Raw genomic sequence first — 18,988 nt, forward strand, 5'->3', positions numbered from 1 at the left:
CACAACTGTCAGGTGGGACTCTTCCCTAGGCCCTGACGAACTGAACCTAGGGGGAGACCCCACCCGAGACGAATCAATAACTTAATAAACCCTAATGATTGGGTACCACTATGGAGGAGGGAGGATCTTCTCGGCCCTTTTGAGGGTTCGCAGTCAAACCTGGCACCCCCAGTGCAGTACCGGAGATCAACCCAGCCTCCCTCCTGCGCCTCTTTCTTCCTGGTCACTCCCAGAAAATCCCATGAACTATCCATGTGACCAGGTGTGTGTCTCTCTCCTCAGCCCGGGACCCCCCAGAAGTGTCCAACGAAGAAGGAGACCATGCCACACTGGCCTCGGACAACTGCTCTCTTACCTTAGCACCCACCGCCAGACAAAGGCCGGGCTTCAACACCGTCCCCTGTCGACACCGCCTCTGCCCGCACCACTCCCGCATAGGTTGGCTTGTGCTGCGGGCAGCTGCAGGAGAGATGATCTCCATTGATAAAGAGTGCTAAGTGGACGGTTCTCTCCCTCCGTTTTTACCTCCTGGGACAGGAGTTCAACCTGTGTACCGACCACACTCCCCTCCAATGCTTACACACTATGAAGGACTTGAATTCCAGCCTCACCAGCTGGTACTTGGCCCTACAGCTATTCCACTTCGGGGTGGCTCACCGGCCGGGTCGGGATCAGGTGGTCCCCGACTTCCTCTCACGGTGGGGGGGTGGGACTCAGGTGGGACGGTGAGGCCCCCACAGTCCCGCCCACTGGGGGCCTGACAGCGGCGGTGGAGGGGTGTAGCACCCCGAGGCAGCTGGGGAGGGGGCCGGAGATGGGGGCTAAGCAGCCACAACTGGGGCTAATTACCTTGCCTATTTCTTCCCCTGCGTCCAGCAGTGAGGGAGAGATGGCGGAGGAGAGCCAACGCAGGCAAATGAGAAAGAGCACAAGCACAAACCCGAGCATGACCCCAAACCTGCAGATGACACCAACAGGACCGGCCCAAAACCCCATCCTACCCGTTCCCGGTTCCCCCTTTTCCGTCCCCTTCCTTCTCCCCTGCGAGGGAGTGAATAAACCTCAGCAGACGGGCACTGCACCTGTTGTCTCCTGTCTCGTCTGTTGCACTGGTTCATGCTTTTCTTTCAAGCAGGCTAGACTATTGTAATGCTTTATTATCGGGTTGTCCATACCAGACTGTATCCAGGCTACAGTTGGTACAAAGTTCTTGCAGCAGCATTGTCACTAGAACTAGGAAGTATGACCATGTAACACCAGTACTTAAATCATTGCATTGGCTCCCGGTTGTATTTAAAGTTGATTATATAATCCTGCTTTTGATCTATAAGACAGTATATGGCATTGTTCCATCTTACCTTTGTGAGATTGATTCTTTTATCCCAGGACGATATCTTCGCTCATTGGATGCAGGTTACCTTAAAGTACCTGTGATCAATAAGACCTCAGTAGGAGGTCGCACCTTTAGTTACAGAGCACCTAAACTGGGGAATACTTTACCAGTTATTGCCAGAAATGCCCCGTCTGTTTCCATCTTCAAACCCAGACTAATGACTTACATGTTCACTCAGGCATTCCACCTTAAAATGTAATTTCACTTGCCTGTATTTACCACCTTTATACAAATGTATATTAAATTGACTTGTTTAAGTTACAAATTACTAACTCTGTTCTTTCTTCTTGTTGAGCATTGTCTCGCTACATAAGACTTGATGAGGCCGGCCGGCGGCGACAGACGAATCCCATGATAACTGAAGATGATGACCAACTGACATGATGGACAAGACGTACCATGCTGAGCTGGGGATTCAAGATACCATATAGCAACAATATCATTATTACTTGTTAACTGGTTTAGAACTGTTACTTAATCTAGAATGCCCATAAGGGGTGGGTAGCCACTGACCCTTGGACTCCCAGAGGTTTTTTTCTCCGTCGATTTTCAGTTAGGAGTTTTTGTTCTATTCCTCCGTGACCAGTAGGCTTATTCATAGCTCTATAAAAGTACTATATTATGTTAGTCAGTAGTCAGCTGTCTTCTTTGTTTCTTATCTGATGTATTTGTTTTCTTGCCTTATACCTGTGTTAAAGTGCTCTGTGTCACTGCGTGAGAAGAGCACTCTATAAAAATAAATTGAATTGGTGTTTAACATATCTGCAGTTGTTAATACAGAGTCACTTTCATTAATTTTAAAAGACAGGAACAAAAAAATAGTAATTGCAGCTTGTGCAAACCTTTAGACACCTTAGTAGGCCAGTACTTCGTAACACCCCCTTTAGCATTAATCACAGCTTGTACACAGCTTTTGTATCAAGCTGAGTCTTTCAGTTGTTGTTGTAGGGATTTTTGCCCACTTGCCCTTGCAGATTACCTGTAATTCCAAGATATTGGTGGACCATTTTGCATGTTTAAGATATTTCCACAGATTTTCAATGATGTTTAAGTCAGGGGACTGTGAGGGCCATTCCAAAAGCTAGAGCTTGCTTCTCTTCAAGTAGATCATGGTGGATTTTGAGGCATGTTTAGGGTCAGTGTCTTGTTGCAGAAGCCATGCCCTTTTCAACTTTTTGGCTGACTGTTTAACATTGGCATCCAGAATTTGCTGATATTTAATAGAATCCATTTTTCCCTCTACCCGTACAGTGTTTCCTGTGCCGCTGGCTGCCACAGAACCCCAAAACGTAAAGGATTCACCACCATGTTTAACAGTTGGCAAGGTGTCCCCCCCCCTCAAATGCTCCTCCTTTTCTCCAAAGGAACCATTGTTGATTGTTGCCAAACTGATAAAGTAAAAACTGAAACTGTCTAGAGCACTTGTTCCAAAAGGCCTCTGGCTTGTCTACATGCTGTTTTGCATTCCTCAGATGCTGAAGTTTGTCATGAGATTACAGGTAAAGCTTCCTCCAGATAATGCTTCCATGCAGATCATGTTTGTGCAAGCAACACTGTACTGTAGAATGGTGCACCACCACTCCTATCTCAGGAAGACGTTTCTGCAGGTCTTTTACAGTCGTATGAGGGTTTGCCTTTACTTTTCTGGCCAGCATACAAGCGGTTCTCTCAGAAAGTTTTCTTGGCCTTCCAAATCTTGCCTTTACTTCCACAGTTCCCCTTACCTGCCATTTCTAGATGACATTATGGACAGTGGAAATTGCAAGCTGGAAGCATTTTGCAGTCCTTTTATAGCCTTCCCCTGCTTTGTAGGCATCAATTAGCTTCATTTTCAGATCGTCACTCAGCTGCTTAGAATAGCCCATGATTGTTGATTGACAGCCCAAAGTTTAGAGTGTCAGGGAATTTATTAAGTTCTCTAGTTTTCAATAGGTGACAACTCCTAATGGCTATTAAGGCCTAATGAGGTTATTAGTTAGGGACCTTACAAAAAAAAGTCTTTGTCACTGGACAAGTGGAAGGGTGTCCAAACTTTTGCACATGCCACAATTACTACTTTTTTCCTATGTTTTAAGGTTAATGAAATAAAACACAAATGTGTAATAACATCTGCGATTGTTTTTTTTTTTTTGACAAACTATTTCCTGCAGCAGTTGTTCACTACTTTTCACTTACTAAATTAACTAAATACAGTATGTCATTTGGCCTGGGGTGCCCAAACCTTTGCATAAAACTGTATGTTGTCCTCCCTGAGCTGAACACCTCAAACTTAAGGCTCATCCATCCATAAAACTCTTCTCCAGTCATCCACCATCCAATATTTGTGTTCTTTGTCTGTTTTAATCTTTTCTTTCTATTTTCCACTTTCAGATTTGGCCTTTTCTTTGAAACTCTGCCTCTAAGGCCAGCATCCCAGAGTCATCCTTTCACTGTGGATGACACTGCTATTTGGGGTCTCCTGTTTAAGGAAGCAGTCAACTGAGGACCTGTAAGGCACCTGTTTCCCAATCGGCAGACTGATGTACTTATCCTCCTGGACAGCTGTGTATCTGGGCCTTCCTCTTCTTTTTTTACCCTGGTTAAATCCAGTTTGACTTCTTCTCTCACAACAGTAGTGGACACCTTTGTATGAAATCTTCAGTTTCTTGGCAATCTGACATATTAAGCAGTAACAGCCATTTGCAACAGTAGTAATGATGTCTTGGCTGTCTTTTAAAATTCATTTAATGGTACCTTGTTCTTTCAAAAACTTAAAAATTTCCGAGTGATTGCAAAGTTTTGAACTCTAGTGAATATGACATTGAGTTTATGAATATCTTATATTTTTATCGTAAGGTCTTTTACCACAAATCGTTGTCAATCACACATTCATGCCATTAAACTTGGCCACTGGGGGGCGGGGCGGATGGAGCAAAGATGAATGCTTCAAATCCAGTACAGGGGCGGTATTAACCCACCTTATATATGGCATATTCTGTGGGTATCTGTGTGAAGGAACTCCATTATGTAGGGTCCACATGAGAACTGTGACATGTTCACAGTCATATCATAGCAAAATAACCCATAATAAACCAACAGACATTTATTTACAAATAACAGGAAACTACTATTTCCTTGACATGACGTGATATGTTTCCGTTTCAGCATGAACTTCAATGCGAGTTCTTTCTTTTCTCTTTTCTCTTCTCATTCTTCCTGGCTTTTTAAAATAAATAGTTACACCAGTAGTATTTTCTGGTATGTTTACAGAAATAAGCAGGTTTTATTCTGAGATTACTGTGTATGTGTCAAGCTAAGTTACAGTTAATAGGTACTGTGCTACAGATAAAACAATAGTTAGTGATGCTCTTCCTCCATGGTTGACATAATGAACATAGAGGAAAAATTCACTTGTTCGTGGTCATGCTTTGTGAAGATGCACAATGGTCTGCTTACACTGTACGTCTATATGTCCTACCTTTGTCGAGCTGTCGTCTGGTAGTTTTGCAGTGTCCCCTGCCAATTCATCTTGTTTGTACTGTCACCATTACAAATGAACACAATTTACCAGCAGGTAGTGTCCTGTCCTGGTGTCCTAGCATCCTGCAATTTCAGTGTTTCTGTTTCAGATCTTACCTCCTGCTGTAATATTAATGTCCAGATGTATAAATGAGTAAATCACTGTAAATAGCTTGGTAATGTACAAAGCTAACACAGAAAGTCAGTCGGCTTGGGCAGGCGGACTCCGCTAAGTGAAGGAAAAGACTAATTTGATGCGTCTTTCCATTTTACCTCACCAGGTGTCGCTGCTCTCTGACATACATAGTAAAACACAGTACAGTACTTTGCTCCGCATGTCCGGTATTTTATGTGAGAACTTTTAATATTTTGAGTAATTTCAGTGAGTAATGTCTAACACTTAGCTAAATTTGCAGAATAGGATCCATGCTGTCGCACAGCGCAAAACACAAACAGACGATGCTATTTCTTACCGAAGCTGTTTTGTGATCCCATTGCTTCTGCATGTTTTCCCTGACGATATATTACTGCCAAAAAAAAAAAAAAAAACACAAACGAATATGTACGGCAGTGATACTTTTCATAAGTCCGGCACCTGCGTGCAGCGTGTGCGATGTTACACCGCTCTTGCTAGTGAGTAGTAGCACACAGAGGAGCGCAGCTGTGGCCGCGTGTTGTGAGCAATGAGTTAACAGTTATCAGTCATCATCTGCTGCCTCTCCCCTCCCACGGCGCGCCATCAGTGTACATAAACAAAGCACAAAGCCCGCTTCCTTCACTCGCACTTTGCATACTTACTGAACCCGGTGGCAGCGCGCTCTCAACGTACACACACGGCACGCGCTGCAGCGATGGCTCTGGCGGACAGCGCGCGCGGGGCCCCCGGCGGCGGCGGCGGCGGCGTCTCCAAAGAGCCCGCATCGCTCTTTCCCGAGATCATCGAGCTCAACGTCGGCGGCCAGGTGTACGTAACGCGGCACAGCACTTTGACCGCGGTTCCCGACTCCCTCCTGTGGACCATGTTCCGACAGAAGACCCCCCGCGAGCTGCCTCGGGACAGCAAGGGCCGCTACTTTGTGGACCGGGACGGATTCCTCTTCCGCTACATCCTGGACTACCTGCGCGACCTGAACCTCGTGCTGCCCGACTACTTCCCGGAGAAGTGCCGGCTGCAGAGGGAGGCGCAGTTCTTCCAGCTGCACGACCTGTGCGCGCGCCTCGCGCCCGCCGCCGTCAGCAAGGAGAACTCCGTCAGCGAGGACACGTGCGCGAGCGACCCGGACGAAGGCGCGCTGCCGTGTAGCACCGCCGCCGCCGCCGCCGCCGCGGAGTCGTCGCGCCGCCGCAGGTCCGGATACATCACCGTGGGCTATCGGGGCTCCTACACCATCGGCAGAGACATCCAGACCGACGCCAAGTTCCGCCGCGTCGCGCGCATCACCGTGTGCGGGAAGACCTCCCTCGCCAAAGAGGTGTTCGGGGACACCCTGAACGAGAGCAGGGACCCGGACCGGCCCCCGGAGCGCTACACCTCCCGCTATTACCTCAAGTTCACCTTCCTGGAGCAGGCTTTCGACAGACTGACCGAGGCGGGCTTCCACATGGTGGCCTGCAGCTCGACGGGGACGTGCGCGTACGTGAGCAACGACCCGGGGGAAGACAAGATCTGGACGAGTTACACCGAGTACGTGTTCTGTAGAGACTGAGTGAGAGGGGCTTCGCTAGAGGGCGACAAAGCGCGGGAAAAGTGACGGGAGTGAAAAAACGTGTGTTGTTGTTGTTGTTGTTGTTGTTGTTGTTATTATTCTTATTGATCGTCGTCCATTGCTCATTTAAATGACGCTTTCATCACATATTATTGTAACTCAGGGGAGCCCACCTTTAATCCTCCAGGGCCAGTGTTTGTGACGGATCTTGCTAAGCCTCTGCTCTCTTCATTTTATCATGTTATTAATTGAGCTGTTGTTCTTTTACATAAGCTGTTTCTGTTGTCTTCGTTGTAATAAGAATAATAATTTGGACAGCAAGACACGTTTATTGAAGTTTTGGAAGTCAGTCATATCTTTACTGAAATCTGTATCGTAGAGGGGTGAGTGGGTAGGCATGTGACACGCATGACGGTAAACTAAGATGTAAAATCAATTCAATGTGTATTGATCTTCAGTTTAATATTATGACAAGCAGAAGATGCAGTTTTTGTCCTAACATTGGTTTGTGAGGTATTTTTGGCAGTTTCCTGACAGTTCTAAGTAGACTTGGAGCTTAGCTTCCTGAAGTGATCAGTCTATAATCTTGACGTGTAATTTAGTAGCGCTCATCGCCACTGAAAAAGTTACTGTTTCTGATCAGTACACGAGTGCAAGATGGTCCGAACCCAGCGCTCTTTGATACTTTTTATTTTTGTCAAATAACGACAGCTTCTTGGCACATTAATATATATATATATCCATAAAAATAGCCATATCAATTTTACATTTGCCTAAATGGAGTCGTGCGCTTTCGTCTGGTGTTGTATTCCTAATTGGTTTAAATAAAGTTTTGTTGACGTGAGTCATTGCCGTTTTTCAGCAATGGAGTTGCTGTTTGATGCGAAACCTCCATTTTGACACCTTGAGAAATCTACATGGATTTTGGATTCGCTGTTTGTTCACATGTATTGGGAGGGTTCTCTCGATTTGGGCCAAATCAAATCAAATGTGCCCGGGCAGTACTGGCTGTGACAGGAGGGCACATTTTTAGAAAGTGTGATTCACTGCACTTATTAACATAATCAAAGCATGCGTGCGATTTCAACGCGCAATGTACTTCTACGTCAAATTATCGTTTTGAAATAAATTTGTCTTAACAATGCTTCTGTCACCTTTATAACTTCAATTTCAAGAGATGAGTTGATATCACCAATTTAAAATGGGTAGTAAAAAGGCGCGAACATCGGTTTTTAGTTAGATATTGATTTAAAGCCTTAGTATGTAGAACGAAAATGATTTGCTTAACTCTGCTACAAGTGTTTGTGTACCCTCACCCTGTGCTATCCCTCAAATTATGATTAATTTTACTTGATTTTGTTATTTATTTTCTGAAAAAAAAATAGTCTTGTGTGTCATGTCATCTGAAGTTATCTTTGAGTATTTTCCAAAATAGACTGAGATTATTATAATTCATTTACAGTAAGTGAATAATTGCATTTGCACTCCTCTGCTGGAAGGACTTAGCAATAACTGAAGGGACAAGGTTGTTTATAATGATTAACCTTTTATTAAAACTGACCTCTGAAGCCAAGGCAACTGCATCTTCGTTGGTTTCCATGTACAGCTTTTAATGAATGGAAAACTGTTGCTAACAATAATGTAAGTGATCACTTAGATATTACAAAGGCAACAGCAGTTTTTGCAGGAGATTGGCACACGTGACTTCGAGATACAATTAGCGGAGCTGTATCTACACAGTATCACAGAATGACTATTATTGCAATTTCCCTGAGCTCAATAGCAAATCAAACACTTGCTGGTCTCACTGAGGAAACGGCAGGATCCGTCATAAAATCTATACTTTCTCAAATCCTTACTTTAACCTGCATACTTCTACACAAATCATAAGCACATTGTATTCCGAAGCCTGTAAATGCTTAAACAAGAACAAATAAATATTTATTGCGTACGAAACACTGACGACTTAGTGCTTACAAGATGTGTTCACAGCTAAAAAGTTACCGACGCAACCAGATGAAGAAAAACTTTTGAGGAACCCTGTGTATAAAAGCTGTTAGCACTCTTTCCTGTTGTCACTAAAAGCAGCAGTATGTTTATACCATTATTGGTACTGCTGTTTTTGCTAGAAATGCTTTGGTTGCATCACATCGCTGTTGTAACTGTGTCTTTGCTGTTATTTGGGTAAACAAATGGAGGAATATTGTTTTGCTTCCTATCTGATGCAGAGCATGGAGACTTCTATTTGGACGTCTAGAATGTCTTAATTCAGTGTAAGGAACCAAAAGAAAGGCAAACATTTCCACGTATGTGTGACGGGAACCTGCACATTGAGCCCACGTATAGAGGAGAAGGGCTATTCCTCTGCCTGCCTCTTTTCCACTTAATAACAGACAGAATTTCCTTTCCAATCTCAGTTTTATTTATAGAGCTTTGACAAATTGCTGACTTCATTGTTTTGGCAACTTTCATCGCTGCACAGTTGTTGTCTCTGTGTTTCCCCCAGTAATGCTGGGCTCATCATTCTCTATTTTGCTATTCTGTACGAGTTTCTATCCAGTTGTAACTTATTTTAGATCAAAGTCTTTCAGCAAGCCTCTTTCATTTGCACATCAGAACAGTGACTTTGCTCTAAATTGGTTGGAAAATCCTGATAATTTTAATTGCATTCAGAGTCAAAAATAAATCCCTGGCTTTCCTCCCTTTACAGAATATTATTTGTGTGCTGTGTCCTTTTCATAGCGAAGCACACAATTCGGAAGCAAAATGGCTTTTATGCACGTTTTGAAGGCAGAAAATGTTTTTATGAAAGATGTCCTTAAATGTCATTATACCACAGCTCTTCAGATGAGGCATGTTGAAAGGCCGTCCAGATTCTCATTTCCCACTGAGGCTTCTGCATCCGCTTGATCTTCACTAAATTTCATTAATAGTGCACAGTAAATAAGTGCTGAGAGAGCAGAACAGCCATCTTTGACCTTTTGTTTAAAGTGGAACAAAGAATGCAGGAAGTGGAGCTGGTGTGGTTGAACAACTCCTGGCAAAATATGTAAATACTAAAAGGTCAGGTAAATAATATTTTAATGTCTCTGTTACTTTGTGTTATTCCAGATTTTAAACCACTTGCGACATAGCTTGCTTTAGTGAACCTTCTAGAGCAGCAAAACATGTTTTCAGCTTTTAGGTATATTCACTTCCTCTTTTGAAACGAAAATATACACGTCCACATGTAAGATTTGCTCAAAACCCATAGCTAAGTGATGTAAAGACTTGATTAAGCCATGAAAAGGCTAATTTATTCTTCTCATGGCTGAGAGTTACCTTCAAATGTCACATTACTATTTGTGCTTCTGAATGCACATAGATAAAGCAGAAGTTGGCCTAAAAGCTGATTAATCTGGAGATCACAATAAACAAAGTTATCACCAAATACTTAGTTGCCCACATGCGCATATGTTCACACAGCTGCTTTCATGTGAATATTCACATTCTGTTAGTGCATTTTTATTAATAAAACTGAAATATTAAATAAATGTTACATTTTATCATTTGCTTGTCAGCATTATCTTGTAGAGGGGGTACAGTGGCGCAGTGGGTTGGACCAGGTCCTGCTCTCTGGTGGGTCTGGGGTTCGAGTCCCGCTTGGGGTGCCTTGCCGCGGACTGGCGTCCCGTCCTGGGTGTGTCCCCTCCCCCTCCAGCCTTATGCCCTCAGTTGCCAGGTAGGCTCCGGTTCCCTGCGACCCCGTATGGGACAAGCGGTTCTGAAAATGTGTGTGCGTGTGCGTTATCTCGTATATAAGAATTATAACAGTATCAAACTCATTTAACACTGACAATAATTAAATCTGTATTTCTGCATACCTTATCAACAAATAAAACACATTTACATATTTTTCATTTACACACCGGAATTAGCATGTTCAGATTTCTGATCACCCAAGCTGGTGTATGTCCTTAAGCATCTTATGCACATTAATAAAAAGTTTGTTGCTATAGAAGGCATGGCATTTTATAAATGGGGTAAGCAGCATATGGCCATAAAATAAAATATGCAATGATCCATAAGGCAATTATAAATAGACATCTGCAATTTAGTATCTCCACAGCAACAATAATGGAATGTTGATCTTGTCAGGATAATTTAGAAATATCATTTAAGAACTGAACCAGTCCCACAGACCACATCGGGTAATTCAGTCTGGCAAATCAACTAACGAAATCAGCAGCGTTACACAGGCACTGACAGCAATGAAAACCAGAGGCTATATTTACGCTTTTAGGCTAGTATGTGTGTTTGCTGTCAAGAAAGCTGTGTTTCACGCAATCTTGCCATATGCAATTTTTCTGAATTCATTGTCTTTAAACATCCTCGTTTAGAATACAAACACAAGAATACATTTTTACAGTACAAAGGAGTACACATTAATAGCACTGTAAGTGTGCTCAGAAGAGGCGTATTTCAGTTTGCTCTCGTTTCTTGAAAATCACATGCTTTTATGGGAATTTTCAGTTTCTTGGTTCGCACTACATCTCATTGCTTGCACACTACTAAAGGTTATAGAATGGAAAATGCAATAAAATGCAGAGATGCTTTACAGTTAATTCACAACCTTGGGTTCTTAAAAATGCGTAAACTTGCTGCTTGGACGGTATGAAGCAATTTTTAAAAATCAAATTTCCCTAAGATGAAGCTTTTACCATTTCTTTCTGACCAACACTTTCATTAATAAATCATTGACCTGAGATTACATTTTATACACATATAAATCATATCTGGCATGCCTTTACAGCTTGACACTACACTCTAATGAACTAAAATGTTTGAAAGATGATTTAATAATATTTCTAGGAAAATACATTAACAACTTGTAATCGACAGCTGAAAAGAAATTTTACTTTGTGGTTGCCTGGGTTGTCTGACCTTAAAAGGACCACTTTTTGCAAAAAAAAAAAAAAAAGAAAAAAACTTTATATTCTATATGCTGAATGAAAATAGTGCTAATAGTTTTTCATAGATCACAATTAGTGCTCCTCAAGCTAATAGCAGAATCTTGACCTTTTCTCCCACACAGTAGCTTTTGTGGTTTTCAAACAGACTACTTCCTGTACATGAGTACTGTCGATTTATGAAAACTTCCCTCTTTTATGAATGATGCAGTTTTGCCAAAACTTACTTTACTGTAACTTTCACTTTAATGTAACCTTTTAAATTTTATTTTGCCTTTACTATAAATATATGAAAATTCCCACATGCTTTACAGGCTTATATGGAATATTTCTTACTATGGGGATGATACAGTCTGAATTCTCAGGACTGTCCTAGTACTGGGTTTCAAGCCCTCAAGAACACTCTAAATCCGTCCAGTTTTAAGCACTGAATGCATGAACTTTCTGCTCTCATGATGGTTTAATAGAGAAACTACTTTTCCATGTTGCCATTATCACTTCCTGGTTTTTCAGATTATATGGGTTACTCATCCATATTTTTAATTTCAGAGATCCTGCAAGCAGATAGCACCTGAGGGTCTTAAAAGACCACATTTTGCATTTAGTCATATCCTCCTTACAAATATGTAAATTACTACATGGTAAGCCTTGGTACAGACTTTTCTCACAGTCTGTGCTGCAAAGCAGTCAACAAATCCAGCATTTTATTCCACCAGTCACTGTGCTGTGAGCTCAAGTTAGTCATTTCATTTCACATTAAATCAAAATCAAGAAGTCTCTTTCTTTGGTTAACATAAGTTACATGGGATAACAAAAGACAATTTCTTAATTTTTTTTTCTGTTACAAAAGCACTTCATGACAACCTGCTATTTAAATCTGCAGTGTTTTCATGAAGAGCCAGTATGATGCAGTGCAGTTCTCTGATCAGATTCCTCATAGTTTAATTTTATAATTTTCTACCATTATGCAGGCTTTGGTGTCTGTATCTGAGCATAGTTCAAGTTCTCTGCATGCAGTTTTACGTCTCTGTAACGGATGAAATGAACCAGAACACTTTCAGGCATTTTGGGTTCTCAACCTGTTCCTTATCTACTACATCTAGTTTTCATCTCGCGTAAACTTTAGTTTTTAGGGAAGCTCATACTGTGCGAGGGCATGGTGTGATCATGTGCTTTGAATAACTTGAGCTGAGGCCAAAGAAAGCACTTTTACAGTTTGTAAAATGCACAAATGCACACAGGAAAACCTGCAAGGCTATCACAGGAAACAGGAAAAGACATGATTGAAAAACAGTGTTAGTGTTGAAAGAGCCGCATGGGGTAGTTCGTAGGGTAGTGGTTAGTGCTGCTGTGTTTGGACATTCAAGTTGCACATCTGAATATCACCTCCAGCTGTAATACCCTTGAGAAAGATACTTACCCCAAATTGCTCCACTAATAAATTATCCAGCTACATAAATGGGTAAATAAGTGCAGGTAACTTAACACTGTAAGCTGCTTTAGAAAACTGTGCGACCTAAATGAATAAATGTAATCTCGTTTGTGGATATTTTTTAATGCATCAGGCTGGGAGTGAATTAGAAACCTTAACATGAAGATTCTATTAATCTTTTGATTCCGAAGTAAATACCTAACTTTCGGAGAGGTTATTATCTGAATTCAACCACCCACACTAATTGATTCATCAGATTCAGATATATATTTTTTTTTCTCACTGATTTCCTACTTTTTGTGCATTTGGATTTACATCATTCTTTAAGCGGCTAATAGAGAAGATTTAATTCTGTGCTTGCAGATGGCAGCTTTATGTATTGCTATGTGTTCTCTTTTCTTGTGGTGTTTCCACAAACAATGTTTTCAAGAGAGCACAAAATTTGAACAGAGACAGCACAGGAAGAGGCCTTCTGTAAAATGAGACAATCAGTGTCCTTTTTTAAAGTAGAAAGGAACTTTTGGCTTTACCTAAGGGAGTGATGAATTTCATAAGTTTGAAGCTTAATATAGAAAAGCTATGAGCAGAAATTCCTGTGGGGGCTCTAAGGAGATATTTTTTTTCTATTTGTGTACAAGAAATAATAGTAAAATAACAAACTAACTAAAGGGACAACTGCCACTCAGGATCTGGCACTCCGTTAACATTACGTGTGCTGTTATTTATGATGTAGATGTGTCCTCAACAAGAAACGTTCTGCAATCTCAGAATTGTGACACCCTCAGGAACATTTCAGTGCAATCCAGAACAGTAACAGGTTCCTGAACTTTTCTGATCCTTCACATTTTTTTTTTTTTTATTTAGCAGACACTTTTTCCCCAAAGTGATTTACAATGGATACGAGTGTTATGAGCCCACACACCTTATTCACCGTGGTGACTTACACTGCTAGATACACTACTTACAATGGGTCTCTCATCTAAACATCAGTGGAACACACTGTCTCTGTGTCACTCGCACACTATGGGGTACCTGAACAGCATGTCTTTGGACTGTGGGAGGAAACCCACACAGACACAGGGAGAACATGCAAACTCCACACAGCCTGAGCAGGGGTTGAACCCACATCCTCTCACACCACCCAGGGTGAGACAGCAGTACTACTCGCTGTGCCGCCCTGTATTTGTGATAGCTTGAGTCTGCTTGCTATTTCAGTGCCGATATGCCCTTTTCAACTCGGTCTCATAATTTTCCACCATGACATTATTATTCATTTCACAGTCAGCCAGTTATTCACTTAGCAGTCCAATGTTTATTCTTTTAGCTGACACCGTTACTAGTTAGTCAATTGGCTGACACTTGTCATTAAAACAACCTGTAATGCAACGTTTGTACACTAAGATACACACACACACACACACACACACACACACACACACACACACACACACACACACACACACACACACACACACACACACACACAGTGTCAGAACCGCTTGTCCCATACGGGGTCACAGGGAACCGGAGCCTAACCCAGCAACTCAGGGCGTAAGGCTGGAGGGGGAGGGGACACACCCAGAACGGGACGCCAGTCCGCCGCAAGGCACCCCAAGCGGGACTCGAACCCCAGACCCACTGGAGAGCAGGACTGTGGTCCAACCCACTGCGCCACCGCACCCCCTGCCTACACTAAGATACTTCAAATTATTTGCCCATTTATAGAGCTTCATCAGTTCAGGGTAAAATCCTCACACAAGGAGGAGGTGGGATTCACAGCTGGGCCTGTCAGCTGCAAGGGGACACCCTTCATCGCTAAGCTTCCCATTACATATACATGCATAAAAAATAGACACTGCAGTCCAGTTTAGACAATTAAAAATTGATAGTCTTAGCAATAATCTGTAATGTATTTAACAGGATCCTACAGTACAAGCAGGATCCCAAGTCTGACTTGTGAATGTGAACATGAACCAAAGAAAGACATATAAAAACATAGGCCAACACATATGAAAACTGAAATAATTCACACACACATTTTCAGAACCGCTTGTCCCATACGGGGTCACGAGGAACTGGAGCCAACCCGATAACACAGGGCGTAAGGCCGGAGGGAGAAGGGGACATACCCAGGACGGGACGCCAGTCCATCGCAAGGCACCCTAAGCGGGACTCGAACCCCAGACCCACCGGAGAGCAGGACTGCGGTCCAACCCACTGCACCCCCTCTGAAATAATTCATAAGATCTAAATTAAATAATTCTTAAAAATACCGTACCTTTTAATTCCCATCTCTTTTTTGTGACAATGAACTTAGCCACAATGCCATATTTCTTTTGTATAGCTTTTCACAAATGCTGCAAATAGTATAAATACATTTGTAATTGAATTATTTTGTGGAGAAGAACAAAGCTAATCTTCCATAATTTTAAGAAATGAAATGTACAGAAGGAAACATAATCAACATAAGAAACTGTTTCTTCAGCAGATGTCTTTACATCCAATAAGGGCTGAGACCATAACTACACAGATCTGACATAAACATTTAACATAGAGTCAAAATAATTTTATTTTAAAGAATTAAAAATAAATGCAGTTAGATGATAATTCAGTATCTCTGTTGAGTCTACTGAAGGCCTAATTTGTTTTATGTATGCTATAGATGAATAAAAATGACAATGACTGCTTAATAAGCTATTGTTTTAAAATAATTATGCTACGAATATGTTACATTAAAAACACACCAGGAACAAGGCTAACAGTAGGAGTCCTTGTGTTGTGGCAAAGCGAGTGAGTTTGGCATTTGCTCTTCTTCAGATACTTTGAATGTCTTCAAGACATACATCAGCTTCATGCCCAGTAAAAGCACATTGTTTTACAGCTATTTTCAGACGACACCGTTATGGTGCTCATGGCAATTGATTCTCGGTGAGAAACATGGGAAGTAAAACTAGCCAAACTGGTTTAGTCCCTAAGGGCAAAGCTAGATAATTACAAGAAGCAACTATTCAACGAGTATAATCATGCTCATGCTCTGCAACTTTAGCAGTGACCTTACAGAACGCTGTATATATGCAAGATATTTACTGTCTACTGTCATCCATGTTTTTTTTTTTTTTTTCATTTTATAATAGAGGAAAATAATTTAAAAGTAAAAAAACCTGTGAACTTGCTGTTTATAGGATGGCTGGACTGCTATAGATTATGAACCTAAAGGATATGAACTTTTTAGTACATTTTTTTCAAGAGTAGAATGGCTGTCTAATCTCAAATACAAAATATTACAACTTTCTGCAAGCATGGTTATCTTTAATAGTGTCCTAGCCATCATTTAGAGCCTGACTATTCCTGCCTTGATGGAATTTTATAAAATACTAAACAAGATGTCAGGACAAGAATATATTTAGCAAAGGAAAATGTTTCCATGTGGACAGTGGGATCAGATGTGCAGTGGAATGCAGTGACCATGTGCTAATGATAACATGCTGCATTTCCTCATGGATGAAGGAGGTCCATAAAACCAGAGCATGTCCCAAAACTGCACAAATGCTCACCTTCCATCTAAAAAAGTATATACACATTACATGTAAATTGATCAAATAGTCCACGTTATCATTGTGAAGAATATTACAACTTCTTTGGTATCATCAAAAATGAAATAGCTGTTTGGGCCATATGCACACAGAAATTGCCCTTCAAATGTCCTTTCACTCTTCACATTTTCACATGAATAGTGTGTACTATGCTGAGCAAAACTAAGGTCACTCCAGAACATCATTATCACTTTATTCCACTTGCTGCATCCATTCTGATGTGGATGTGTTTGTGGCCTGATACTAGGGTGCACATGACAATGCCCTTCATTCACTGAGGGTATGTTGAATGATCTCCTCTGTTTTGGGCAGATCTTCAGTAAAATACAGCTTGATTATAGAAATACACACACACATTGACTGAAACCGCTTTTCCCAAGTGGGAGTCGCGGCAAAGCGGAGCCTAACCCTGCAACACAGGGCGTAAAGCTGGAGGGGACACACCCAGGACGGGACGTCAATCCATTGCAAGGCACCCCAAGCAGGACTCGAACCCCAGACCCACCAGAGAGCAGGACCGGTCAAACCCTCTGCACCGCTACACCCCTGTCAAGTACATACATCCTTGACTTATATCAAGTTTTGCAGTGGATAATAATGCCAATTTGCTACAATAGTATATTTTTTGAAGACCAACAACTACATCCACCAGACAGAAAATTAAAGGACTGCTTCATATGTTAAATTAAATGAATTAGTCTGGAGAGCTTACACAAACACTTCATCTTGCAATAATGTTGTGTTGTTGTTGTCATGTACAATTTGTGGCAACCCAAGGCCTTTACTGACTGCAACTCCCAGACTTTGCAGGTGGTAGGCCTACAGTATGAATTTCCCAACATGGTAAATCAAGTATGTTTCTTAATCAATGGATTATCAGCGAAGATCTGTTGCTTCAGGGCTGCCAACTGGGAAAAGGGTTATCAGTGATGAGGAACAAAGTCATGAGAAGGGTTTTTACCCCGGGCCGCTCTCAGTCTCATTGCTAAGGAACTAGAGTGTTGTCCAAAAAGATGGCTATTCAAACGCCTGGAATGTACCCTTTGCTGTACCCTATTATGGGCAAAATCGTATCCTAATTTCGATAAACAAATCTGCAAAGAAAATAAATGACATAACCCACATAGGTTACAATGTAACCCATGGTAGAAAATGTGCACGTAGACATTATCTGGATCATTCAAATATTCTACAGGTTTAATCTCATTATGCAAACCAATCTTATTCGGATAGAATGGATAAAGAACAGCACTCTTTAAAGATCAAGATGAAGAATCATAAGTTCTAGTAAAAGTACACACACACACACACACACACACACACACACACAGTCTGAACCGCTCGTCCCATACCGGGTTGCGGGGAGCCAGAGCCTAACCCAGCAACACAGGGCGTAAGGCCGGAGGGAGAGGGGACACACTCAGGACGGGACACCAGTCCATCGCAATGCACCGCAAGCGGGACTGAAACCCCAGACCCGCCAGAGAGCAGGACCCGGTCCACCCGACCCCTAATAAAAATAGAAAAAGTTAAATTGAGTTTTTCAAGATGCTTTCTTGGTCCTGCTAAAGTGTGTCATGTGTCGTTAATAGTTAACTCTTCACTTGCTCATGTACACAACTCTTCCCCGTCCTTTTAGACGAGTGGTATGGTTCAAATTAAACTTGAAACCAGATCATTCCTCTCTTCTACGTTCCTAAATTTTCACAGCGCAAATAAAAAATGAAACAAAAACTTAAAAAATTAAAGAAAAATATGTCTGGTCTGTTAGTCCTATGTTAGTCCACCAATTCATAAATACACGTCAGCATGCTACTAAATCAGCCATCAGAAATTGTGCATGAAAACTCGAATCGCACTATTATTTTAGATATAACCCCTAGTACAATGAAAGGTATTGTTTGCTACTCTCATTTTGAGTCCATGCCAGTAAATGCCAGAAGACAGTCTCCTTACTTCCACATGCGTGTTATGCTCCCCACAGTCCCGGTGCTTATTCACAGAGTGCCCCGAAGGCTGGCCCAGCTCACCGTGGTCCAGCTGCGCCATTCAGGAAGTCATTGTGTCCTCCCAAGAATACCAGCATTACTGGCATTTTGTCACCTGCGAGGACAAAGGACCGCTCCTTGACAGAGATGCGGTGTCCTGACGGCCAGCTGAGATAAACGAAGGCCCTTTTCAGCAGCTCTTCCAATATTTGAAGAAGAGGCAATAGCAGGCCCACACAAACCCTCGCAATCACCTCTTCTCAGTTTGTTCCTCCCAGTAAATGTTGCAGCGGAACAGCAGGATGCAGGTGAAGGTATAAGGGTAGAAATGGTTTCGTGGCCTTTCTAGACAGTACCATAATAAGATAATGTTTCATTTCCTCACTACAGATACATTTAGCCCTTTAAGGGAAGGTGGTCATTCAGATG

The 18,988-nt window shown here is 41.9% G+C and overlaps 1 protein-coding gene across 1 annotated transcript; it reads left to right on the forward strand.

Moving 5' to 3' along the window:
- The first annotated feature begins 5,689 nt into the window (after positions 1-5,689).
- Positions 5,690-7,947, forward strand: LOC108920464 (BTB/POZ domain-containing protein KCTD12-like). The gene has a single exon (XM_018729225.2). The coding sequence runs from the start codon at positions 5,743-5,745 to the stop codon at positions 6,595-6,597; it is 855 nt and encodes a 284-aa protein (XP_018584741.2). The 5' UTR covers positions 5,690-5,742; the 3' UTR covers positions 6,598-7,947.
- The last annotated feature ends 11,041 nt before the right edge of the window (positions 7,948-18,988 follow it).

The sequence above is a fragment of the Scleropages formosus genome, chromosome 14 (genome assembly GCF_900964775.1).
Source record: "Scleropages formosus chromosome 14, fSclFor1.1, whole genome shotgun sequence".
In the NCBI taxonomy this organism is placed as follows: Eukaryota; Metazoa; Chordata; class Actinopteri; order Osteoglossiformes; family Osteoglossidae; genus Scleropages; species Scleropages formosus.